At 37.7% G+C, this 26724-nt stretch overlaps 1 protein-coding gene across 4 annotated transcripts in view; it reads right to left on the bottom strand.

Annotated features, from left to right (window-relative positions):
* The window catches only part of CTNND2 (catenin delta 2), a 1186471-nt gene that overhangs the window by 733182 nt on the left and 426565 nt on the right, over positions 1-26724 (bottom strand). For all 4 annotated transcript variants that reach the window (XM_073332332.2, XM_073332334.2, XM_073332335.2 and 1 more), the window contains one exon: positions 21784-21896. In XM_073332332.2, the coding sequence (XP_073188433.2) occupies positions 21784-21896 (113 nt within the window). The remainder of the gene's footprint in view (positions 1-21783; positions 21897-26724) is intronic.

Here is a 26724-nt window from a genome sequence, read left to right as displayed (position 1 = left end):
TAGGCATAAAACATTTCAGCATTTTTGGTGTCATCCTTTATTAGCTCTCTTCCCTTTCTAAGTAGAGGACCTAAACTTTCCTTCATCTTGCTCTTGCTCCTAATGTATTTATAGAACTTCTTCTTATTGCCTTTTATATCCCTTGCTAGGTGTAATTCATTTTGTGTCAGAATGCAAAAATCCCACCCCTGCCTCCTTGCAAGATGGAAACAAAACTCTAAACCATCTTATTATTAAATCATTACATTCTTACTGTATTTTCCTGAAAGGGGCAAGAGGCCAGGGGCTGGGTATGAAGTCCTCAAATGCCACAGAGCCCAGGATACCCATATGGAGAGCCTACCCTTTTTGTTGTTCTTGGCTTCTTTTCCTTCTGGGAGTATAGATAGCTCAAAAGCCATGCTGCCTTGACTTCCATCACTGCAGGCAGGCCTGGTGTAAAGCCTGATTGCTTCAAAGGGATTTGAATCAGGACTTTTAAAAGGAAAAGAAACCATGGAGAAGGAGGAGATGCTGCTCCCGCTCAGATTTCAACCTGGAAATTCATGGGGTCCTATGAAAAGCATGCCACATATAATAAGCTACTCTAATCCTACCCACATACCCACTTAAAGCCTGTGGAGCGCAGTCCCACTCTGTTGTATAAAATTTAAAAAAATCTGAATGGCCTTATTAAAAAAATAATTCTAATTAAAAGCACAACCAAACAAAGTCTAAATATTCACTTGTGTTTTTACTGAAAACCCATCTTTCTGAAGCTAAATCATATAAATGTTCTTTTTTCAGAACCATGAGCATAATAAGCAGTCTAAAAGGAAAAATGTTTTATTAATTAACATGACTCCTGCTATTCATTGATGTGGATCCTATAAGCCACCTTTGAACAGAATTCCGATTGATGTCAGTAGAATTTCTAGGATCAAACCTTGAATTTGGGAAACATTTAGAGAAAGAATTATAGCACTCTATTTTTAACTTAATTTGTTGCCACCGTATTTCTATAAAGCCTGTCTGTCAGTGGTATTTTAGGGGGGCATTTTCAAAATAAAATCCTAAATAAACAGATTTCAAAATCAGACCACTTATGAAAACCATATCTGTGGCACTTCTGAGGTTCAATGGTAAAAACTGTGAAATGTCTGTGTCAGATGTAAATATAAAAGGTATGCTTCTGCTTCTCTACACTTGGGGACCTAAGCTCAATGTCTCCAGATTTATAGGTATTGTATTGTAGAGTGTCAGAAGCTCATGGTGGGAATGAGGTCTAAGTCCATAAAGGAGTTTAAAAGCCACATTTCTTGTATATTATCTTTTTGCTGGCAGAAAGCCAATGCAGAGGCAGCACATAAAGTCAAAAGATAGAATGTAAGACACATGTAGGCAGAACCTTTTTATCCATAATTGACAATAACTGTGATACTGGCTTCCTTATGAGCGGCAAGCTCAAGGGCTTGTGGGTTTTTCTTAAATCCTTTTAAAAATATAACATTCTTAAGTTGGTAAAATCCTGACTTGACTATGCCAAACCTCAACATGCCTCGGCAGCATACCACATTAGTCCATCAAAGCACCATACCATCCAAACTGGGGTGCCCATGGAAACACACTTTCCATCCTTCCTACCTGAACAAACCTGTTTTGCTAGAAATCATCAAGTTATGCATTTCAGCAACACTTAATACGCACTTTAGCTCTTCAGTACGCCATATGGATTGAGAAACATAGCCCAGCTTGTTTTGAATAGCGACAATTACTGCAGCCATGTCATTCAAATTCTCCGTATCTATTCTCCAAAGGCACATATGGATAACAAAAAGCATCACATCAAAACAAATGGCTGAGTGTAGATGATCAAATGTAAAATCAAAAAATCATGACGTGTGTGGAGAAAGTAAATAAGGAAGTGTTATTTACTCCTTCTCATAACACAAGAACTAGGGGTGACCAAATGAAATTAACAGGTAGCAGGTTTAAAATGAACAAAATGAAGTATTTCTTCACACAGCACAGTCTACCCGTGGAACTCTTTGCCAGAGGATGTCATGAAAGTCAAGACTATAACAGAGTTCAAAAAAGAACTAGATAAATTCATGGAGGATAGGTCTATCAATGGCTATTAGCCAGGATGGGCAGAGACAGTGTCCCTAGCCTCTGTTTTCTAGAAGCTGGGAATGAGCAACAGGTGATAGATCACTTGATGATCACCTGTTCTGTTCATTCCCTCTGAGACAACTGGCATTGGCCACTGTTGGAGGACAGGATACTGGGCTAGATGAACCTTTGGTCCGACCCAGTATGACTGTTCTTATGTTCTTATGATCAATGAGGATTCATCTAATATTGATGACAGATCGTTCTACTCAATATGATCTAAATCTGTATAAATACACTGATGGTATAAAAACATTATTTTCAAGATGACTCAAGTAGGATGCAATAATTAATTGTACTGCATAAAGCACACAGAAGTAAAAACAAAACCAACAACAAGACTACCTCATTATTCAGGATTGACCATGATGGTCTCAGAGCTGGACTTCTCTAAATCTGATCTTAGAAATTACTACTACTGAAATGTCACTCGTACTTTTTCCATGACATTGAATAGCAACGTCAAGTTAGAGACCTATAATTTCCCCAGTACATCTTGGTTGAAAAATGTCTCTTAACAGAGATGTTGCCACTTCTTCCTTTAAAAATACTGGAACATGGATTTCTTGAAACAACTCAACTACACTGAATATGAGTCTGATCTTCTGTAAGAGCTCAATTTCTACTGATTTTGTTGGAGTCCTTCACCTCCTTGCAGAATTGTCCCAGTATACAAATGATCACATCCTAAAATGTCAAAAGAATGGGGGTTTTTTTGGGCAAGGACCCTAAGTACAAGTAGTGACGTACAACCCAGCAGCTTTACTGGATAAGTACCATCAAAATTGTTCAGCATACTCTCCAAACCCAAGAGTTCATAACACCATGATCTGGCAAAAGCCTTTTTGTCTGCCTACTGAATTTAGTTTGCCAAGTATCCCCATTCATTGTCCTTAAAACAGAATATTTCAATGATTTATCCAGTGCCTATTGCCACAGCACAAAGAGAGAATGCGGAGGACTGTCTGCCCAGATGAATTAGACTGCCCTGAACACTGAGAAAGCAGCTGGATTATTTCTCGTGGAAATTACTGGCCCTGCAAAAATGAACAAATTTTGTAGAAGTGAGCGACCTGGAAAATGATTCTGAAGGACAAGGGGTTTTTTTTGTACCACACAAGTCAATCTTCAGCCTCCACTATGACCCTGACTCTTCAGTTCTCTAATACCAAGGCCAAACTATTGTGATATCTGAATCACCAGGACAGGAAAATAACAGAACGGTGCCAAATTATTAATGGCAGTGGTCAGTAAGGTGTACTTAACTTCCACCGCTCTGTTATTTCACAACAAATGAGAGCTTTTCAAAGGTCATATGGCCACACTGCAGCTAATCTCACAGAATGCACTGGACATTTAATGAGTTTTACTTTTTATTAGTGTCATTTGTGGTTTATAGATCCAAAATCCTTCAGGTTTTGTCACAAGTCAGTGTAACATTCTCAAGTGTGGGGTGTGCATTGTGATGCTTACATTACCAAATAAAAACATTTTTACCAGTTATATTTGCAGGAGTACCATGTCAGAGAATGCTAAAGAGAAACTGTTGGTGAAATAAATTGAGCTATTACATGGACTTTGGTTTGGTGATTTTAGATGGTGAGGTAGCAGTAAGTGTCACGGTGGTGTTAAACTTCTGGAGTTTCAGCATAAGAAATATGGGAGGACTACTGACAGAGTTAAGCAGATGCTGAGAGCATCACAGCACTTAGTGAGATGCTAAGATTTTAAGACTAGAACAGGCCTCATGAAAACCGCTTTGCAGAGTGCGACGCATGGCCAGAAAGGGTTAAACATCCTGCAAAAATAAATAACCCTCAAAAGACATGTGGAGGGATAATGTTTGTGTAGTTACATATGTATGAGTAGGGTCGACAATGTAATCAACAGTCCCTGTCTATGATGTATTCTGATAATTCAGAGGTCAAAAGAACAGCCTAGCATTTAAATGATTTGTAAACACAGGATATCTCTATATTCATCTCTCTTTGAAATGTATAGCAAATAATCTGTGAATGGTGGAGGAACAAGCAAATTGCCTTGTGTTAATTCTATAGCTAAGTACTGGTGATGGACCTCCTTCAAAGTCATGCTAATTACCTTTTGAACTCCAACTTGTCAAAAAGGACATGAAATTGAATAAAAGATCCTTGGGTCCTGATTCTATTATCTCAGAACCGCTTAGGCTTCATCAGGGGAAGTTTGAGTCACAAGACTGAGGTCCCAGTTATGCTGGTACACCCTGAATATGAGATTTGGACACTGAACTATAACCTATGAACTATTTCTGAAAGAACTCTTTGCAACTACAAAGCTTACCATCTATGCTATGAATCTGAACCTCAATGAATTGAACTCTATGTCTGTATGTATATTGATCTTTCAACCATACTCTCTCTCTATTGTTTTTAATCAATTTTAGTTTAGTTAATAAGAATTGGCTGTGGCATGTATTTGGGTAAGATCTGGAATATTCAATAACCTGGGAGGTAATGTGTCCGATACTTTGGGATTGGTAGAACCTTTTCTTTTATATGAGGAAATAAGATTTACAGACATTTTCATCATATTTGATGTGGATACCTGGGGTCTGAGGCAGGATCGCTTTAAAGGAACTGTGTTGTTTGGACTTCTGAGTAACCAGTAAGGTAATAAAGAAGCTGTTTTGTGCTGGTTTGGCGAGTCTAAGTATTGGAATATCCACCAGCTTTTTGGATTGTATGCCCTATTCTTTGCAGTTCACCTTAATTGACTGACCACAGCTGGCTCCCCACTAGGACCCCGGTCACACAGAGATATGCCTATGTCTGCTTATCAGCTCATCCTCAGTTATTTCCTACACAGCAATTTGATTTTAAAATAAAGATCTTTGATATCTTAATTGCAGTAGCAGGCCAATGTGATAAATCTGCTAAGGGTGAATCTGTTGCTACTCTGTTATCTCCTGACTGGAGGGGAAGGCTCCTTGGGAGCTGGGAGGGTTTGAGACCTGAGGTGAGAGCAATGAAGACTGCTGCTTAGGGCAGCTGAACTGGATTTCCAGAGCTACCTGTGTGTGACAGGGTGTATCTTGGTGTCAGAATAACAAGACCCATGTACAAAGTGTATATAAAAACTTGTACATGTTGCAAAAAAACCCACATCAGACCAGACCTGGTTCTGTGACATCAATTTCCCTCCAACAACAGAAATCAACCTGCTGAAAGGCCATGGAAACTGGCCACCCCCGGCCAAAGCGCAACAATATGTAACTTGTTCCCTCACTGAAGTGTCAGAAAGTGCCCACACAAAGAAGATAAAAATAATCTTAGTTTGGAGTGATATGAGTGGAAAAAAGTAAAAAAAAAAAGAGGAAATTTAAAATTTATGAAATAATCATTAAAATATATTAATTCATTTTCATGTTTGCACACCAATATTCAGCCCAGAGTGATTTTTTGCCAATTCCTTAAGTACTAAGGCTTTAAGAGACAAGCACAGACAGACCCATAATTACAACATTAGTAATGTAGACCTGACATCGTAATAATTATCTTTCAGCAGGGTTTCAAAAAACCATATCTTTAATCTTATTAAAATATTTGCCAAAATAAATATATATAACAAAGATTTAATCAAAATGGATTCTGAGTGGATGCACAGATTTTCATTTTTACTTTCTTGATAAATTCTATAGAGATTCTAAAATGTATGTTTATTTCATTAAGAAAATTTAATTGAGGTTTTATAGGTTAATTCACTGATGGAATGCAATGCCAAAATTAAAAAAAAAAAAAAGCCGATCCACTCTGTAGAAAAAGAAAAGATAAAGCGTGTTTGTTACCCTTTAAGAAGTGCATGTCCATCCCCTTCTCTTTACCATCAGTTGATTATATTAGAAAAAAGTGGGAGTCAATTAAAACCTTGATATTTGGTATAACTGTTGTTTCATCTCAATATAATCTGTACATAAGGAAAATGTCAAAACATACACTGGGTCCGACAAATATAAATCTTAGAGTTATTTACTTTGTTATTTTTCTTTATCACAGGTATAACCTTTTCTTTCTTGTTTTTCCAATAATATAAAAACCAACCTAAATGTATCTTTGTGCCTCTCATAGCAAGGTGTTATGCTCACTCAGCTTTCTGAGGCTTTTCTATCTTTTAAAAGTATATCAAATACTTGAGGGAGAGAGTGCACTAGGACACAGGGTTTCCCCCACCGAGGCAGGTCTCTCTCAGATAAACAATTAGAACAAGTATTTATACCTTTACTACAGACAATAATAAGCAACAACTGCATATTGTTTATACATACTCCTTTATGATCTCTTATTTTTCATACCATTTCTCTTATAGTCTGCATTCTAGTCTTACCTAATACAAGGTCACAACAGCGTCTTTCACAGTTGTTTTCCACTCGCTTCGCACTATCCCCGCTTCTACAAATCTCGCATTATTAAAGCTAGAGTTAGCCTGATTCCTGCTCATTTCAGAGGTCTGCATCCAAATTCCCTTTATCTACTTCCACATTGGCATACAAATCCAAAAGGTCTTTTCAACCTGCAGAAAAAGAAATCTTTTTTTCTAAAACTGTATAGCTTCAGAAATTAACTCTACTGGTTTGTGTTAAACCTGAGCCTTCTCTATAATAATATGTTTTCTCAAGAAATGGCTGTATTAACCTGAATTGCATCTACTCTCTTGTTAAATCCTTCACTTTTGCTAGATAATCATCTATTAACTTCACATTTTCCCCAAACCTCCCTTTTTCTTGGAAATCCCCTTAAATCTAGCTTTAAATAATTTTAAAGCAGTCTGTTGAGGTCTGAAGCTCCATAATAGCTTTCTTACTACTTTGTATTGACGCTCAAAAAGCAGCTGGCATTGAATCCCATGCTGATTGATTTTTCTCATGAGTCCATTTATAGCAACACTGAGATGGAAAAGACTTATTAGGACATTGACTGCCCTGCCCTGCAATACTAGCCCAATACTCCACTTTATCTTAGCTGAAAAGTCCAGCAAATATTAGGGCAAACATGCAAGGATACAAAAAGTTCAGAACAGAGTCCAAAACTCTCCCTTCACCGTTAGGGGCATGTAAATAAAAGGCCTGATTTTCAAAAGCGCTGAGCACTCAAGCAAAAGTTAAAGCTCCATACCCTCTTGAAGTGGCATTGCCCCAGAGCAGCATGCTCTGTGAGTGGGTGGGGAAGAATGGAGAATGAAGACACTTCTTTAGTACCAGGAGACATCCTGGCCCCACACTCCAAAATCAGCCCTTCAGCCAGCAGTCATGCTACCTCATTAACACCACAATCCGGGATCCACCATCACCCATAAGCCCAATACCCATAAAGCATCCAATAGTTTCTCACCTCAGCTGCATGCAGCTGTGGGACGTGGGTGATTGCGAGATAATTCTTGAACCAGGTTTTGTGTCACAGATCAAAAAAGGCTGAGAACTGATGTAGTAGACTCTTGTGTCCCCCAGGCAAATCCCCTGTTCTCTTTATCTGAGTTATCCGAGCTGTCAAACGGAGACAATGAAACTGACCAAAGGATAATCTAAAAGTAGAGGGTTTAAGATCCCTGCATCTAGAAGTAGCTTGATTAATAGGTATTATCTCCAGTTTACGTATTTGGAAAGATTAAGTCATTTTTTGGGTAAAGAGGGAAGCAGACTGGGAGCGGAAGAGGAGAATAATGTGTGGTTTAGACATTGTTAAATCACCATCTCTCATCTACATTGGGGATTTTTGCACCAATATAGTGACACCAATTTACAAACAGCTTTTCCCAGTGAATTCTACCCCAGTTGGAATCAGAGGTGAGCTAAGTTTTACAGCATTGTAGCATGTCTACACTAAAGATTCGACTGGTGTGACTGCATCAGTGCAAAAACTCCAGTGTGGGCAGGGCTCGAGTCTCAATTTCCCCATTTCACAATTTGACAGAATGAAACTGACCTACTTCAAAATACAAGCATGTATGTAAAATGCACTGATTTAAACTTTGTCCAAGCCATTGAAGTCAACAGAGTTTTATGGGGAATAAGTGAAGGATTTAGCCAAAAATATTCATGAGAACCATCAAACAATTGTCTTTTTTGGAGAATACAGTGAAATCTCACAATACGCCTTCCCCCCAATAATTTACCCATAAAACCAGTCTCTCCCTAATTCTGAAATATATCCTCAGTTTTCTAAAGCCTCATCCATACTTAAAAGGGGTGCCAGAACAGCTATGTCAGTTAGGCTGTGATTTTTTTTTTATACAGACCTACCTATGCCAGGAAAAGCCAAGCGTAGAATATAGTTATACCGATAAACAATAAATCCCAAATATTTTTCCTAAGTAGATCCTGTAAACTTAGAACTAACTTAGTAGCTGTATCTGACCAAATTCATTATAATTATTTAATTAAACCAGGGGATATTCTGATGCAAGGCGGCTGTAAAATTCTGTTCCACTGAAGTGGACAAAAACTGACACCATTGACCATTTTCTCCCCCAAGATTACTCAGAGTGAACTATTCTGAGATTTTGCAGAGTGGACCATCAAAGCCTTCCCACTATAGTCTCTTCTTTTTAAAAAAATCACAACACTGTACTTTATGTTTTGATTGTGGCATATTTTCTAGAGATCCTTAAATTTTAAAAAAATCAGTGAAAAAGGACAACTTTTTCATGTATATTTTCCCCATTTTTGACCAGTTCTAATGTTTTCTTCTAGCACACTTTCTTTCCAGTGCTGGCCTGCACCAATCTGATAAGATCATGCCCTCTGAATTGTTGAAAAATTGCATGCTTATACAGCAATAGAGTAGGCCCTTTGGCAAAGCTTATCTTACTTGCTCTGCATTTTAACCTGGCTCCAAAAGTATGTTTTAACAGGATCCTGTACTTCATCAAAACTCAAGTAATGCATGACCTTGGCCTGTACAAGATCTGGACCTGTGTTACACAGAACTACACTTAGATACTGATAACAAATGTTCCCTGGTTAGTCTACGGAGGTGAACTTCTTTATAAACTGATGTCTTACATGGCCCATCCTCGGCTTTTAGTATAACATATTGACCAGGAAAACTAAATTGGCATGCTGCTAGAAAGAAAAACCGTTTCAACAGTGTTCTAACTACAACATTTTCAGAGCTAGAGTAGAGACTGAGCAACATGGATGAACATAAACAGGAGTAGAGTGTGAAATTTCCTTCTGGCCCCTCAAAATGTTTTCAAAAACATTTTTCCCTAGAATGCTGGAAGGCTGAGCATGAGTCTGTGTCATGTACTGAATTTAAATTCATCGGACCTGTGGCTGGTATGATTTGAGTATAAGGCAGAAAATATTTTGGTCAGATTCTTTGCCCTGACTTCCTGCTTAGCACAGAAAAAAAGCAGGAAGAAACTTGCCCTGAAAAGGAAAGTCAAGGATTCCTGCATTTGCCAGCAACTCTCACACTCTCAGCCGTGTTAGTCTGTATCCGCAAAAAGAATAGGAGTACTTGTGGCACTTTATTTGAGTATAAACTTTCGTGAGCTACAGCTCACTTCCGATGAAGTGAGCTGTAGCTCATGAAAGCTTATGCTCAAATAAATTTGTTAGTCTCTAAGGTGCTACAAGTACTCCTTTTCTTTGTGCCTCATTTGTTATTTGCAGTGTTGTGGTAGTCATGTTGGGCCCAGAATATTAGAGAGACAAGGGGGGTGAGGTAATATATTTTACTGGATCAATTTCTGTTGATGAAAGAGAGAAACTTTTGAGCTTCAGAAGAGCTGTGTGTGGCTTGAAACTTGTCCCTTCCACCAACAGAAGTTGTTCCAATAAAAGATATTAACTCACCCACCTTATCTCACACATTTGTTAAGCATTTATGAAACAGGGTGCATAATAACTTCTCTCCACAACAGAGTAAACTACTTAGCAAAGGTGAGGAATATCTCATGTGAGAACTGCTTTAGGTGTGTAATTTTATTCGTCTCTTTAAAAAGGAAATATGTCCTTAATGGTTTTATTTTAAATAAACTTGTCAATGAATTCAGTGAACAGATTCCTTCAATCATCTCTTTCTGAGCTACAAACACTCAAGAAAGAAGAAAATCTTCAGCAATAATGTGCAACATACTTTTAGCTTATTCAGCTCTTGAACTACTGAGTAAACAGACATTTCAGCAAGGGCTAGCCTGTGGGCTTGTGCACTGCAGCATTACTGTCAACAAATTAGCCAAAACCTCCTGTGTCTGCTGCTGAAACACCAGTCTACAAGCTTTTTAAACTCTACCATCTCCTGTATGAAAGAAGTTTCAACATTGTATATCAGTTCATGCTGAGATGAACAAGAGACCCTTGTTCAGTGAAGAAATTATATTAGTTATACAAACTAATGGTGCAGTGTTGACATTCAAGTTGGCAACATTCTAAGTACAAGAGAATTTAGTTATATGCTGCACTACCTTGGGCAATAGGAAGTAGTCACCAATGTAAAGAAATGTCTGTAATAAGCAGAATTGAATGTGTCTGCTTGATAAGAACCAAATGCAATTTAAATGTAGAGTAATCCAAGAACTAATTTTTTTGTTTCTCTGCATAAAAATTTCACTTGAAAGTTTTATTGTTTTCTAAATGTGAGGGTCTTGATCAAAATCTTAAAACACAAATGATTGTATCATGTGACCATAATGACTTGCAATATAATGTCATTAAAAATATGTCCTACCCACTTTGGGTCAAATTCTGCCCTAGAATCTACAGCTCCTATTGATTCCCACATTTGTATGCATTTGCATGCACAGTTGACCACAAAAACAGACCATTCAACAGGTGGTTTAACGGACAGGGAGTAAATTTAAAGTGATAACAGAATTTTTTTTTTCCCACAAAGCACACATTTAGCCTGTGGAATGTATGTCCCAGCTATATAAGAAGAAAGACAGGATACAATGGGCAGGGTTTCATTAAGCTGCAACTTTATTCACTTAACAAAAACAGAGGTGTGGGGGTTGTCTCCCCTCTGTACCAGACTTCAGGAGCCCCAACCCCTGCTTTTCCCAGCTTTCTCAGGAGATACCTTCCCCTAAATCCACTTCCAACTCATGTTTATTAGAGAAACCTATTCTTTCTGTAACAAGTACCTGCACACCTGCCACAAGGAGGCACCAGCAACTAGCTTGACTGCCCGGGGCTGATCCAGGGTGGATGAGAGAGAGAGAGAGAGAGAGAGAGAGAGAGAGAGTTCCTTCTGGAATGCAGTATATAAATACCTCCTGTCTGCCCAGTGCACAGGGTGGGTCAATGCTCCACCTCATCCAGCCACTTCCTGTTCCCACATTGACTCCAGTCACTGAAGACCCTTTTTTCCCTTCTTTCACAATCCAAATGCAGTGGGGACACTTAAATGGCACTTCTTCCACGACATTCAGTGGCAGTGAATATATTGCCTTAAGAAAACACAGAGGTGAAGAATTTGGCGGGACAGGATTTAAAAAAAAAGAATTACACAGTCAGCATAATAATAAGAACTTCTATAATTCGGATCAACTTTTAGAAGAATTTTAGAAAGGGTATAAACTGTTATGCTTCAGGGCATGACCCAATTTCTAATGGAGTTATAGAATAACCTGCCTCCAGGGAAAGTTTCTTCCTAAGTGCCAGCTGCAGGTGTATTTTGCACCTTTCTCCAAAGCATCTAATACTACTGATCCCTGTCAGAATCAAGATATTGGGTTAGATGGATCACGGGTCTGAGCTGATAGGCCTGTTCCTAGGTCCCTAACCTGACTGTTTTTGTTCCTATGCACACACTGTCTTATTTGAACTTTAGGATAACTACTTAAATGTAAAAAGAAAAGGAGGACTTGTGGCACCTTAGAGACTAACCAATTTATCGGAGCATAAGCTTTCGTGAGCTACAGCTCACTTCATCGGATGCATACTGTGGAAAATACAGAAGATGTTTTTATACACACAGACCATGAAAAAAATGGGTGTTTATCACTACAAAAGGTTTTCTCTCCCCCCACCCCACTCTCCTGCTGGTAATAGTGAGCTGTAGCTCACGAAAGCTTATGCTCAAATAAATTGGTTAGTCTCTAAGGTGCCAAAAATACTCCTTTTCTTTTTGCGAATACAGACTAACACGGCTGATACTTAAATGTAGAAACCAAAAACGGGGGGGTAGGGGGGCGTAAATTTTAAGGGCAAAGTAAACTCATATGAAGCTGAGAATAAAAACAAAACAAAACAAAAAATAACCAGGTCATCTGATAAAAAGCAAAAGTAAAGCCATAGATTTACACACAAACTGATTTAGCTACATGGAACACCTTATTGTGACAGTATGTGTTTTATTTCTCTTTTGTAAAAGGATTGTCCTAAAAATTATAGATGTTTCTAGATTTTATTCCCCAATGCTATCTAAAAGCAATACATCATCTACAGTTTAGAGATTGTCTTTTATGCAGCCCATCTTTTTTTCCCTGAAATTATTCCTAATGATTCTTCTCTCTGGGTTTTGTTGTTCTTACAGTCTCATATTAAAAGTCCACAGAGAAAAAAATGGAGAGCATATTCTTGGTACACCATGCCTATTGTAACTTTAAAAAAAAACACTATCTGAAGCTACTAATATTTTCATATTAGACTCAAAGATTGCTGTCAGCATATCGTATTTTAGGTTTGTCTACATTTCTTATCAAGGTTTAATTTTAAAGTATCTTTCAAGACATTTTATCTTGCCATTTAGCATGTTCAGAAGCTAATACTGGTTGAAAAAAAGTTATATTTTCAACAAAAATACAGTATTAAAATACGTAATTCATTTATGCACATTGCTAGTACCTAAATATATGTTTAAAAATCAGCAGCAAGCCTTTAGCATATGCTTGTGCAATTCTGATATAAATGAGATTTGTTATCCACATTTGTTGTCCAGAAAGCTTCCTTCTCAAGTGGCAAATTATGTTTTTGTGGTTTTTTTAACTGTAAGCAATGCACACAAGAAATCACTTTTCACTACATAGGTTACAATGTATTGCACCTATACTTGATTATTTTTCTAGAAATCATGAACCTTAAGGATTTAGCTATCAAAATTAGATTTGCTACACAATTATCTCAACAATCTTTCAGTGGTTACAAAAATTATACATTCTTTAGTGAATCAACATTTTTCCCAGTAAACAAATTGCACAACCTATACATCTCCAAAAGAGGCAGATATGCAATTTAGACATAGCCCAGGATACTATATACTAGAGTATATGCTTAACAGAAATTATTTCCACAGAAGCCACTAAAATCATATGATATATATGCTACTGTGAAATGCAGAAACCCTGATTCATGTACAAATATAAATGCTTCTGGCTTCTTTACGCCCCAAAAAGCAACATATTTCTCATTTTTTATATTTTTTTCAATAAAAATTTACTTTATCTGTGCAATGATTTAAAAAAAATACTTGTAATAATGTTACAATACTCAGGAAATATCTATAGAAAACTCAAGATAAAAGAAAAAATAAGTAGATATTTTGCTTAGGAAGATTTGTGCAATGAGCTTGGGGAGAAAGGCATCTGCCCTTCCAGCCAAATGGCATTCTCAGGTGGCTATGCAGCTCTCATTTAAGGCAACTGGAGCTAAACATGTACCCAAGATCAGAGTTTAGTCCTAAGAGTTGTCTTAATATTTCCATTTTAGTTTTTCAGTTGAACAGCTTACTTATAGTATGGGTATAAAACTGTATCTAGAGAAAACAAACCAAGCTCAGCAAAGAACACGAGATCAGAATTTTGCACAGATAAAGAGAGCTGCTTGCCCATGCCTGTAATTGATTTTTGCATGCATGTATTGATCCAAATCATAACCACATGGTGCTTCACAGTTGAGCTGTAGGCATAACTTTCAACCTGCCAAGGCCCAAATGTGTGAATTACACTCAAAATGAGAACAAGATACAAAAATGAGGATAGAAAGGATGTTTCTTTAGCCTGTACGTTTCCTAAATCTGCAGTTTCAAGAACACATGCTTATATTATTTATAATAAGAAACAATGAAATCACTATGAGGGTGATGTCCATTTGGGTCTAAATGAATTGCATACCTCATCAATAAATACAATTTAAAATTATATTCACGGGCTGGGGAATCTTTTTGTTTATTCTCATCTTGTTTGTCAGATATCCCAGATGCAGACTCTTGTGATAAGATGTCATATAAGGGAAGATAGTCCACGTAAGGTAAGAAGAATATTTTTGTTGAGACAACTCATACTTTGACTGGCTTCCTGTTTAGGTTATGACTGACAGACACAGCAGCTGCAAAAGCCCTCACACAGAGCAGGTAGCCAGGAAGATCACTGACAAGTCAGGCTCTAAAAGTGACAAATACCCAGTCAGTACCTCAGACAGAGCTAGTCCTGCTAACACACTGAACAAGTCGTCACTAGAGATATCAACTCCTGTATCAACAGCTTGTGCAGAGATTGAATAATTCAACTATTTCTAAAAAAGTATGCTCTGATAGGCTATGTCCACACCTCAACTGATAGTAATATTTTAACATGTTAACTAATTTGATTATTAATTCTAGGGTGTACAGGACACAAACACTGGTTGTGTTTAACCCCAGGCAACAGAGTTCTATAAAATTAGCAAAAACATGTATGTCCTGGAGCAAATATTTGTGTTAGTGTCTATATTAGAATGTACAATAGTGTACATTCATGTGTGTTAATAATAGAATCATACAATATAGGGCTGGAAGGGACCTTGAGAGCTCATCTAGTCCAATCTCCTGTGCTGAAGCAGGACCAAGTACACCTAGATCATCCTTCCCTTGGAAACCTATTCCAGTGTTTAACTATCTTTATAGTTAGATTTTTTTCTCTAATATCTATCCTAAATCTCCCTTGCTGCAGATTAAGTTCATTAATTCTTGTTCTACTTTCAGTGGAGTGGGAGAACAATTGATCATCATCCTCTTTGTAACAGACATTAATATATTTGGAGTCTGTTGGCAGGTCCCCCCATTCAGTCTTCTCTTCTCACTCTGTCTTTTCCTTTTTCTTCTTATGTCCAGCTGTTTTGGGGTTTTTTAGCCTTTCCTCGTATATGTTTTCTAAACCATTTTTTGTTATTGTTGCTCTCCTCTGGACTCTCCAACTTTCCCCCATCTGCGAGCATGGTGCCCAAAACCAGACACAGTACTCTAGCTGAGGCCTCACCAGTGCCGAGTAGAGCAGGACAATTATCTCACATCTGACATCAACACTCCCTTTAACACACCCTAAAACGATATTAACTTGTTTCGCAACTGCATCACATTATTGACTCATATTCAAGTTGTGATCTACTATAATCTCCCAGAACTTTTCTGCAGAATTACTGCTTAGCCAGTTATACCCTATTTTGTAGTTGTGCATTTGATTTTCTTCCTTTCTAAGTGCGTGCTTTGCACTTATCTTTATTGATTTTCAACTTGTTGATTTCAGACCAATTCACCAATTTGTCAAAGTTGTTTTGAATTCTAATCCTGTCCGCCAAAGTGCTAGCAACCCCGCTTAGCTTGGTATCATCCACTATTTTTTAAAACATAGTTTACACTCCACTGACTGAGAAATTAATGAAAATATTGAATAATACAGGACCTAGGCCAGACCCCTGTGGGACTCCACTAGATATGTTCTCCTAGTTTGACAGTGAAATATTGATAACTACTCTGAGTACAGGTTTCACCAGTTTTGCATCTACTTTACATAGTTTCATCTAGACCACATTTCCTTAGTTCGCTGATGAGAATGTCATGTTCCCCCAATAAAAGGAAGGTACTAAGTTTGCCCTTCTCCAGTCTTTTTTAAAGACTATGATAAAAATTCAAATGTAGGCATACACTCAGCTGCTGATATGCCTTGGTGCTGGGTGCTCAATCCCCAAGGAACAGACAAGATTAAAAAGAAACAAAACAAAAATCTTTTAAAATCTTTTGAGATAATTATTTCAAAGTGTAAAAAATAATGAAAATGTTCACAGTATTAAAATATGCTGATTACAATCAGTCCAGTTTGATTATTTCTTCATGATCAGAAAGATATGCTGAATAATGGACTAACCCGACTTCAGAAAATGATGACATCATTGCAGAAATCTGCATGTACTCACTTCTCCTTTTTTTTTTTGTAAACAAAACTAATTTTAAAAAGTGAGTTTTTAAAATGTCCTTTAAATTTCAAGTCGCAGGCACATAAACAGCAAAAACTGTAATTTCTGATTTTGACTCATTTCTACCAGATACTCTTTAAAGATAAAGAGTGTTTTATCTTTGGAGATTAAAATTAGATTTTTTAATGAACTGTTTAACTAGAAGGATTCAGTGTTAATTAAATTGTTTCATTTAAAAGAGTTCAGCTTCGTCAAAACCGTGGCTTTCAGACAAGGATCCACAGCAAAAAGGATTTTAGCTCTTTTTACACTTGTTTAAGTATGATTTTGGAAGCAAGGGACAGTTTCAAAAAGACCTGTTTCATATATTTAGAATACCTTAAATACTATAAAAAAGAAGCGTACAATGCACTCACTCTTTTTCTCAAGATTTCATTCTGCTCCATTGGAGGCCTCATGATTCATCCACCTGGGAACTGCATTATTACCTCCACTATGATCCTACCTTTATCCCTCAAGTACATTTTGAAAATGTTGTAGAACAAATGGTACCCCATTGCAAAAATGTCAGGGAGTTTACTTAAACACACAATATCATAATAGCTGTAGTTCTCTACTGCTTTTCTATCTCACAAATATTTGATCATGAGGAACATTATTGCTGGAGAAGTGGGGTACATATAGACTTTTACCAACGGTTTAAAAAAATGCTTTAACTCAACTGGCTATAGAAAAAATTGAAAACATACCAGATAAAGAAAGTGATGTTGAAATTAACCCACACAGCAGATTTATGGCAATTTTTAAAATTACTAGCTTGAAGTTTTGTTTCTACAGTTTTCTTTTTTTCAGTATTGTCTGTACAGGGTGATCTCCCTTCCCTTCTCAGATTTTTGTCAATGTGGGAATTCCAAGCTTGGCAGGGAAGTGGAGGAGAGAATTTCAGAGCTGTGTTGATTCTACACCTTCCCATTTCCAGTGTCCCACTCTCCTTCCTTGCAAGCTTTTAACCTCTGCTTTCACTCCTACTCTCATTGTTACCTCTGTATCCCCTACCCATCTCTGTATCTCCTTTGGTCCCCTTTTACTCCCGTTTCTTCCCAAGAACAGGGCTCATACCCACCTCTACCCTCTTCATCTCTGTATTCTCCTTTTGTACTTCACTCTAGTAATGGGGGTGTGTGTGTGTGTCTGTATGAGTGTGTGTTTGTGGGTCCTGCAATCCCCAGTGTTTGCTCCTTCTGCATTCCACCTGGTAGCACCTGCTACATACACAGCCTGGCTCTGTCCTCTCCCTCCTCTAGCAATTTCTATTTTTTAGTCAGACAAAGTGCTAGAGTGCCAGGCTTATTTGTGGACAGCAGGAAAGGAGGAGTGCAGGCACCAGGCCTTGCAGCGAAAAGGTCCAAGTGCTGTGAACAGTGGAGGTGGAGAGGGATGGTTACTACACTGCCTTCTATGAAGAGTTGAGCAGAGAAGGTGCAAGGGGCTTCTTTCTCCTCCCTCACTAGGAGGAGAACCCCTCAAAGATGATTCTGTTGATGAGTACAAAGGGTTCGTCTGGGCCCTCCTTACTGGGATGTCTAGGAGGCTGACTCTGGTAAATGCCCAGTTGCCCAGCAGCCCAGGCCAGGCCTCCTGCTTTCTTAGAGAGGCATATTGTGCTAAGGACTATTTCCTTTTAGTGACATAAAATAATAAAAGTCAGTACTTCTATAACAATTTTCACCTACAGATCTCAGAGTGTTTCATAAAGGAAGCTGTCCCCAATTTACAGATGCGGAAAGTGCTGCTCAGGAAAGGGCTCTGGAGAAAACATAATACAGACATTGGGCTATATGAGCTTTCCCAAATATTCCTCGTTGCACTGGAGAGAGGGTAACTCGTAATGCAAACCTTTTCCCGGGTCCCCCGCTGACTTGCCTGCTCCTTCCACTGTCCCACCCAGTCCCCTCCCTTTTCCTCAGCATAAACCTCAGTCCCATGAAGAAGCTGCCACATTGTCTGTATTCAAAAAAAGGTTGGTGTCTTGGAGGCTGAGCCCTCCTTTCATGCTCGGTGATAGCAAGGCAAAAATGCACAAGAGTCTCAGAGGATTATTCTGCGTCCATATATTTTACATTTTCTTGGGCTAAAAAAAAGATTTGTCATAACCTAACCACAACAGTAACAAAAAGAAAATGCAATTATTTGTAACTAGGAAACTTTCCTGTCAATTCCACATGTAAAATATTCATGCAGTGGAAACAGTTAATGTAGCTCAGGACTTCAGTCAGCTCCTTGAAATTGTCCTCACCACCTTCCTTTTCCCCTATCAGTCAATGCCAAAACTCTGAATGCCCTAAAGATATTGTTTAAAATCGTATCACCAAAAAATGTACCTGTTAATGGGAGCTTATCCAATGTTAATTGTAGATACTTTTATAAAAGCATTAATCCAATCCCAACTCAAATCTATAATCAATCAGCTTCCTTATAGGAATTATCATTTAGTCACCACGCCCACGAATTTACTTCAAATGATTTGGATATTGAAGGTTTGAGACACTTTGAAATTAAGTTTCATTACTTTGTTTTGAAAAGCTGCTAACTGCCCAGAGCATCATTATAGTTGTAGAAGTCATTGCATTAACAGCAAATCTACAGGAGAAGGAACCCTTGTGGGATTTCAGTTGTGCGTAGTGTCTTCACCACTAATTCAAGAGAAAATCTATCAATATCTGAATTAATGACGACCATCAGTCTTGAAGACCATTACATACAAAACGGAATCAGTTTCAGTCTGTTTCTTTACAAATTTGCTCTTAGTGTTTGAAGGAACAAAACAAGAAGGTGACATAAACTAAATTATTGAAATCACATGCTGAAAGAGTAATTATGATGTGAAAAACATTTCTCTCTTTGCAGAATAGTAGATATTAAAAGGCAGTATTTTAAGTAAGCCTCATTCTAGAGATGATGACCCCTAGATAGACCAGATACTATAATGTTATCATTTTGTGGCATGTATGATTGCACTGTATTTTATCTAATGTAGCAATTCTGCCTACTCAGATTTTGATGTCTCTCTTTAAACCATTATTGAAACTAGAAGGACAAACTGAAATATGGATGAATTATCAATAAGTGTGAACTCCACCCACGCTTACATCATTTCATGTTTGACTTGACTTGGAAAAAAGGATTTCTATTTTTTTTAAGCTAGAACTAAGAAAAATGAAAGACTTTTATTAAGTGCTCCAAATAAAAACAAGAAAGATACAATGCCACAGTCTAGAATATTGTTTAATTTCATATGAATGTGCTAATTCTGAAAAGCTTGATTTGATGTTAACCTATTAACTGCCTGCTTTGGACCATGCAATTTCAAATATTTTTTTAAATACTCTAAAACCCAGAAACTCTAAATTTTGATAAGTAAAAGGTATCTGGGGCCAGTGACAAATGTTGAAAACATTTTAGATGAAATCTCTTGAGTTGGTGCAGCTATTAACATTTTCCCAAAACAAATCAACAATTACATTCCCAAACTCCTTAAAAGATTGAACAGTCTCTTTTAGAGATCTTTAAATGATCTGGGGGTTGTTGAGAACCCAAGAAGCATGACTTAAACCCCCCATCTTCTATCAATCATAGAAACCAGAGCATTTTTTTATACGGTGATTGTCTGGAACACTTAGAAAATAATGTAATTCTTTCAATGTAGTTTAGGTAGTTTTCTTGAAACCAAACACTAGCATACTTAAACTTTTCAGATATTTCATTTTGAATGAAAGTGGCTTTCTATAATTGAAATTATTGGGCTAAAATTGGGCTTTAACCTTGAGGAGAGTTGTTTTGGAGTATAAAAAAGGCACTTTAACCTTTAGAAAAAAAATCAAAATACTTACTGATAAGGAATGGTGTACCTTTGTTTAAAGCCAATCTCACTTCTTGACTCAGCTTAGTTGGTGAGAGACTTTTTTAATTATTTTAACTGAATTGCTAGACTTTAGCTCCTTTAGCATTTTACTAATAAATGATTTCAGAGGCTTCCTGTGTTCCCTGCAAAACAACCATCTTCTTGACTGAGGTGTAATTTGAATTACTTGAATTGGGGAATAGTTATTCATACAGTAATGGATTTTTCTGAATCTTTTTTGGTAAAGTCTAACAAAATTCAAAACAGAATGACATGTCATGCTTGGTCTTCTGTATTAAACAGATATCAGCCTTATCATTTTGGTTTATGGACAGTGAAGTAGATCTGCATCTGGATCCAAAATAATTTTTGACAAAACTAATGTTTCACACTTTGTAGAACTGGTTTTCTGTTGAAATGTATGTGAACACAGACTATCAGAAATCATGTCTTCTTGATTCTTCAGTATGATTCAAGCTAATACATCATAGGTGTGTATATGTGTGTGTGTGTGTGTGTGTGTGTGTGTGTGTGTGTGTGTGAGAGAGAGAGAGAGAGAGAGAGAGAGAGAACTGAAAGAACCTACCCTTTGTTACCTTCAGCCATGTAGAGGCCCAAATCTACAAAACCTTATTAACATAAATAATCCTACACATTTCACTGGGATTAGTCATATGAGAAAGGGTTTGAAGGATAAGGCATTTAACAACAATAACCTAAAACAAGTTTCTTCTACTAAGATTGCTCTTTTAAAAAATAGGTTCAAGCCTAATCAAATATGTGTCAAAACACCCTAACTTTGATATGCCAATTTATGGTTGTAATTACTTATACTAAACTTCTTGATGAAAATTATGTAATGTATCTAATAACTTTGCTATAATAGAGCACATGCAAACAAAGCCTTAAAAAAGGAAATTGACATTTGTATAATTAAGTATTGATGTTACAGAACAGTGACTTCAGTAAAGTCCACTAAAATTCTCTCTATATTTAAAATAATATGTTAAATATTCTTAAATTGATTGTTGAATTTGGAGAATGAGGGGTGGGTGGATGGTCAGAAAACATGTATGTTTCTGTAATTACATGTGTGTGCTTATGCATGTGGAGTAAAGTGTCTTGGCTGAATTTTCAACCTTAAGATCACTGTCTGAAGTATATAGATTTCATAGTCATCATGAGTAGACATCTCTGTGGCCACACTGTCACTACAGTCTGAAGGTAAAATCTTGGCTTTACTGAAGAAAATAAGAGTCACTGACTTCAATGGGGCCAAGATGTCACCCCAGTTCTTCAGATTTCCAATAAAAAAAAAATACTTCAACTGATTATAGCAATTACTTCATTTCAATGCCCCTATAGTTTTGGTGCTGAAAATTCTGCTACCAAACCATGCCGTAGATTCATCATCTTGTCATATCAGACGAAAATAAAAAATCAGGTCACTTAATATAAATTTTCAACTGTCTACCAAAAGCTCACATTCCCTGGTGTGTAATTTGTCACAAGAAGATGATCAATACAATTTATTATCAACAGCAGTTCATTACAATGACAGACAAATGAGCAATTCGTACAGTACCTAATGCTGCTCATGCTTCCAGTCTCTGATCCAAGCTTACATCTCTCCAGTTGGCTGGCTACAATCTGGCGTTCAGCCTCAAGTTCTCGAGTCAGTCTCTCAAACTGCAGCTCCTGAAACAAAACAAACATTCACTCAATGATCTTTGCAAGAATCAGAAAGAATTTCAGTGCATGTGTCAAATTATAGCATTTGAAATAAGTGTTACTATGACACTTCTATGAAAAGCTTTCCCCCTCTCTTTTTAACACATTCACAGTCCAAATGTATATGATAACACCTGCTGGTTCACTCATAATTCTGATCATGTGCATTATAAATGGAGTTAGTTTATTTAGGGTGAAATTTTCAAATGAGCCTAAGTGACAGACTCATGTCAAAATTCCCTCCTTAGTGCATATGTTTTTCTTAATGGTGGTGTAATAGGTTTTCACTAAGCTGACACAAGGATGCTAAAACAAAAGGAGCAATTTTTTACATTTATTAAGACAGCTAAGGGATCTGTAGAGCGTAATACATGGTGATGAAATCTTTTGTACTCAGCTAAATATTCATCATGCAACATAACGTAGTATAGACTGGAAAAATAAACTATAAGATAGATGTAAGTATGTTTTTATTGGCCACATATACTTTAATTTCAGCATCTTGGTGTTCTGTTGGAAGTCAATTCTTGTGATTTCAGAGCAGCCCCTTGTTAAAATCCTGCCAGTAACTGATGGTAGGGTTGGGGTAATTTCCCTGATTCTCTGGATATTACCAAACTAGAGATATTACCAAACTGACTTAGCCATAGAGTTCATAAAATATTTCTGATTTTTTTTAAAATGCAGCAGATTGCATCAAATGTAAGCCCCCCCCCCAGACATCCAGCTCCCGCAGAGCACCCCAATAAAAAAAACACATTACAAGGTGACAGATTTCAGAGTAACAGCCGTGTTAGTCTGTATTCGCAAAAAGAAAAGGAGTACTTGTGGCACCTTAGAGACTAACCAATTTATTTGAGCATGAGCTTTCGTGAGACAGTGGGGTGGGAGGAGGTATTGTTTCATGATCTCTGTGTGTATATAATGTCTGCTGTAGTTTCCACGGTATGCATCCGATGAAGTGAGCTGTAGCTCACAAAAGCTTATGCTCAAATAAATTGGTTAGTCTCTAAGGTGCCACAAGTACTCCTTTTCTTATTACAAGGTGAGTATACAATAAACACCCACTACAAGATTTTCAGTTCTCCATGGGCTGTCCGAACATGTAGAGTACTCAGTATATTTTTCAAGAACAAAGACTATTTCAGCAAAGTGCACTTACGATAAGTTTGTCAAGTTATGCTGCCTTTTGTCCTTGATTATGGTTATGAGAAAGCTAGTGTAGGTGGCTGGCCCTTTAATGGGAGGTAGGCCCAGCCTCACCTGTGACAGATCAACTCTTTCCCAGCTAAGACTGATCATCCGAGGTTCAGGCGATTATAAAAGCCAGCAAGTGGCTCAGTGGAGTACAGAGTTGCCAGAAAAGCACTGGATTGTGGGGGAAGAAGAGAGACACAGGCTGAGGCAGACAATGTTATGGGAATCCCTTGTTAAAATACTGGCAACACATCACTGGTGAATCTGTGTGTTCTCATGTACACAGTCTCTCTCTCTCACTCACACACACAAAAGCAGAAACAAACAAATGCAACACTATCACACAACAAGTAGTTTGTGTGATGACTATTCAGTCGCTTGCACTGCATTTACCACTGTAGTATCCCACCACATTACACTTAATATACAAAACAAAACAATAACATGTTTGAGCCACCCTTCTGGCTGACTCAATAAAAACACTGCACCATTATGCACACAGAGGTCCCCCTCTCTCTGTCTTTCATAATGGTAACTAATTGATAAACCGACTAATTAAAAGCCTGGTTAAACAGAATCACTTTTTAATCAAACCCTGAAGATTGCCATGTTCTGTTATAGCAATCAGTTACACTGATTTCTAAAATGGAAGAGCCCTAACCCAATGCTTAGTATAGATCTAGACTCCTATTCTGGGAAAATATGAACTTTTAGCACTGAAAATAAGAGTCCCTAAATTCAATCCTGAGCTTCCCCAATCAACAGGGTCTAGCTGTATAGATCACTGAACTCCTGTGGGGAAAGATCCCCTCCCCTGCATTGCTGTCCAGTAACCCCCTTTGGCTGGTTAATGGAGTGGTGTATGATGGACTACAGAAACACACTTGCCTCCAGTCTTTATAAAAAAACCAAAAAGTGCAGAACTGAGCATTTGAAAGTGAGAAGGAAATGACAGAAGATTCAGGAAGTTTCATCCTTCCTTCATGTTGCCTAGCCCCCAACCCCAGGAACCAAAAGCAATCTGAGTGAGATTACATTTCTCTAATCTCAGATATGGTTCACTTCCGTTTCCAAGGTGATGAAATGATGAGGCTAGTTCTTATTTTATCCAATTCAGTCTGGTCACCTGCCCTTATATTTCGTAATATTGGCACAGAATAATGTAAGCCCTGCATATAAAATGAGGCAGGATCTCAGCACAAGGTGAGAGTGGCAGGATGCATACCAAGTGTCCTTCAGATAGTCACTGACATTTGACGGAGGCCATTTTAAGTATTTGGCACTCAATTATTATTCCACTTAAGATTTGCCTGAATATGAATACCACCAAAATAGCCAGATTGTGTAAGGAGTGAAACCAAACTGATCATCTGTTGCATCACTACCCATATAATATGTGTTTAAATTCCATAAGTAATTGTGTATGAACACCATAACAATGACCAATGACAACAAAAGTTACTTTGGTTCTACTACTTAGGTGCCATGCTTCACCCCAGAGGTTGCTGCATCTTAGTGACAGATGAAGTATTTTTAGAGTAGTATATGCAATTTTTAAAACATCTTCGGTCTTTAGTAGAGTTATGCTAGGGGTAAATTACAATACTTATTAGACAGTCTAAAAATTGAAATTAACTTCATGCTTATAGAATTCCCACTAAAGTCAATGAGATATGCATGTGCATATCTGAGGACAGAATTTAGTCCCATGTTACTGGGCTGTTTATTTTAAACGTGGAGGGGTTATTGTGTTTGTGTGTATTTAGATTTTTCTCTGACTTTATTAAGATTTTTATAGTTGCTTACTTTATATACAATATTTATTTATTTGCTTACCTAGTAGAATAAATTATCCAAGAAGCTGAAAAGATTGTTGATCAACTTTGCAAGAACTATGTCACAAGACCTGAGCAATATATTATTCTTACTGCAGAGTTAGATTTAATACATATTTTATTTAAATGTTTGGGAAAATAAAATCATAATAACATAACACAGAACTTTTTTCTACTTCCTACTGCGCTTGCATAGTGGGTGAGAGCACTTCAAATAATGAGATACTTTGAATTCATAAAATAAAAAAACTTACCATTATATAATACAGAAAGTTCATTTTTTCCAAATAAAAATTAAATTACACAATAATTATTGTGTAGTAACTAGGATACGTATTCAGACAAACGTATATACCTTTGAAGATGAGGAGCTTTGTTCTGAAACTTGACACCTTAGAGGGAAGTTGGCCAGTAATTGAATTTGGTTTGGCTTATTACTCAAGGCTCATTCTCACCTGCCCAGTGAGAGAAATGCACAGATAGCCTTATGCGTTTTCAGAGAAAGTATAAGAAGCAACGAAGACTCAGGACACCAGTATTTTGCCTGCCAACAATCTCCCTCCTCCTTCCCTTTCCCAGCCCTACCAGTGAGGTTCCACAGCCAGCAAGCGTGGATTAAGAGATCACTTGGTATTAATCCATCAGAATTGCAGGGCTGCAAATGTATGTTCAAACTCATGCAAAACTTGATAAACAGTTTTTAAAAAGACAGGATTTGCCCTTTCTACCTATCCTTCACCACATAACTGCTACACATGCCTCCCTTCTACACTGGAACTCGGTGCTTTTACACACTTGCCATCTTATAGCTCCTCCAGCCTTCAGCACTACCTGCTGGTCACGAGGCCTTTTTATAGCTCTGACTCAGACCAGCGCTGTATCTCTTCACCTTCCTGCAAAAGCAGGTAAAAGCAACAAGGGGATCATGACAAAAGAGATTGCTTATTTCAAGGAAATGGATGTCTGATGCCATTGACACTTCCTCTTGCTGGGCTCAGCCCTATCTACACTATAGTCATTTACTACTATTTCTATTGCTGTTATTCCACCATGCTCCGGGGACACCCATCACTACTCCAGGGAAAAGACTACTCCAGCTCCACCCATTCTCAGGACTCAACCAGGTTACAGCCCCAAAATATATCCAATAGACCTGCCCTGGCTGGATGACACTGCAAGCCCTGTGCTGGTACATCTCATCCCCTCAGGATATTCAGAAAATCACAGATGTAGAAGGCCGGTGTTGCTGCATTCCTCTGCTATGCAACCATCAAATGCAAAAAAGATGCCTCAGGCAAGACAATTTCATTTGAATTCATATATATGACAGTAGAAATCAGCGCCAAAGATAACACAGACTTTATGCCCATTACAGACCACCACAGACTAATGGATTAATAAATGGAGCTCACTGATACTTTGTCAGCAATGGTGGTGACTTGTCATCTGGGGAGATTTCAGCATGCATACTGACAAGGTCGCAGATGCAAAAGGCCAAAAACTCATCTCCTCATTTGCCTGCCTAGGAATTTCACAGGTTAATTCTGGTCCAACCCACACAACTGGTCACAACTTGGACCTAATTTTCAGCCTAGATATTAAGATAGTGGACATCACAACCCAGCCACTGCCCTGGACAGACCATTACATCATTAGGGCAGCGGTCAGAGACCTTCCATCACTCAGGCAACAAGAAAGACCAATGACCCTGATTTGACCATACAGATTCATGGACTCAAGGAGAGACGAAAGCACGCTAAAGG

This window comes from Lepidochelys kempii, chromosome 2 (genome assembly GCF_965140285.1).
Source record: "Lepidochelys kempii isolate rLepKem1 chromosome 2, rLepKem1.hap1, whole genome shotgun sequence".
NCBI lineage: Eukaryota > Metazoa > Chordata > Testudines > Cheloniidae > Lepidochelys > Lepidochelys kempii.
This window is presented reverse-complemented; position numbering and strand designations above follow the sequence as displayed.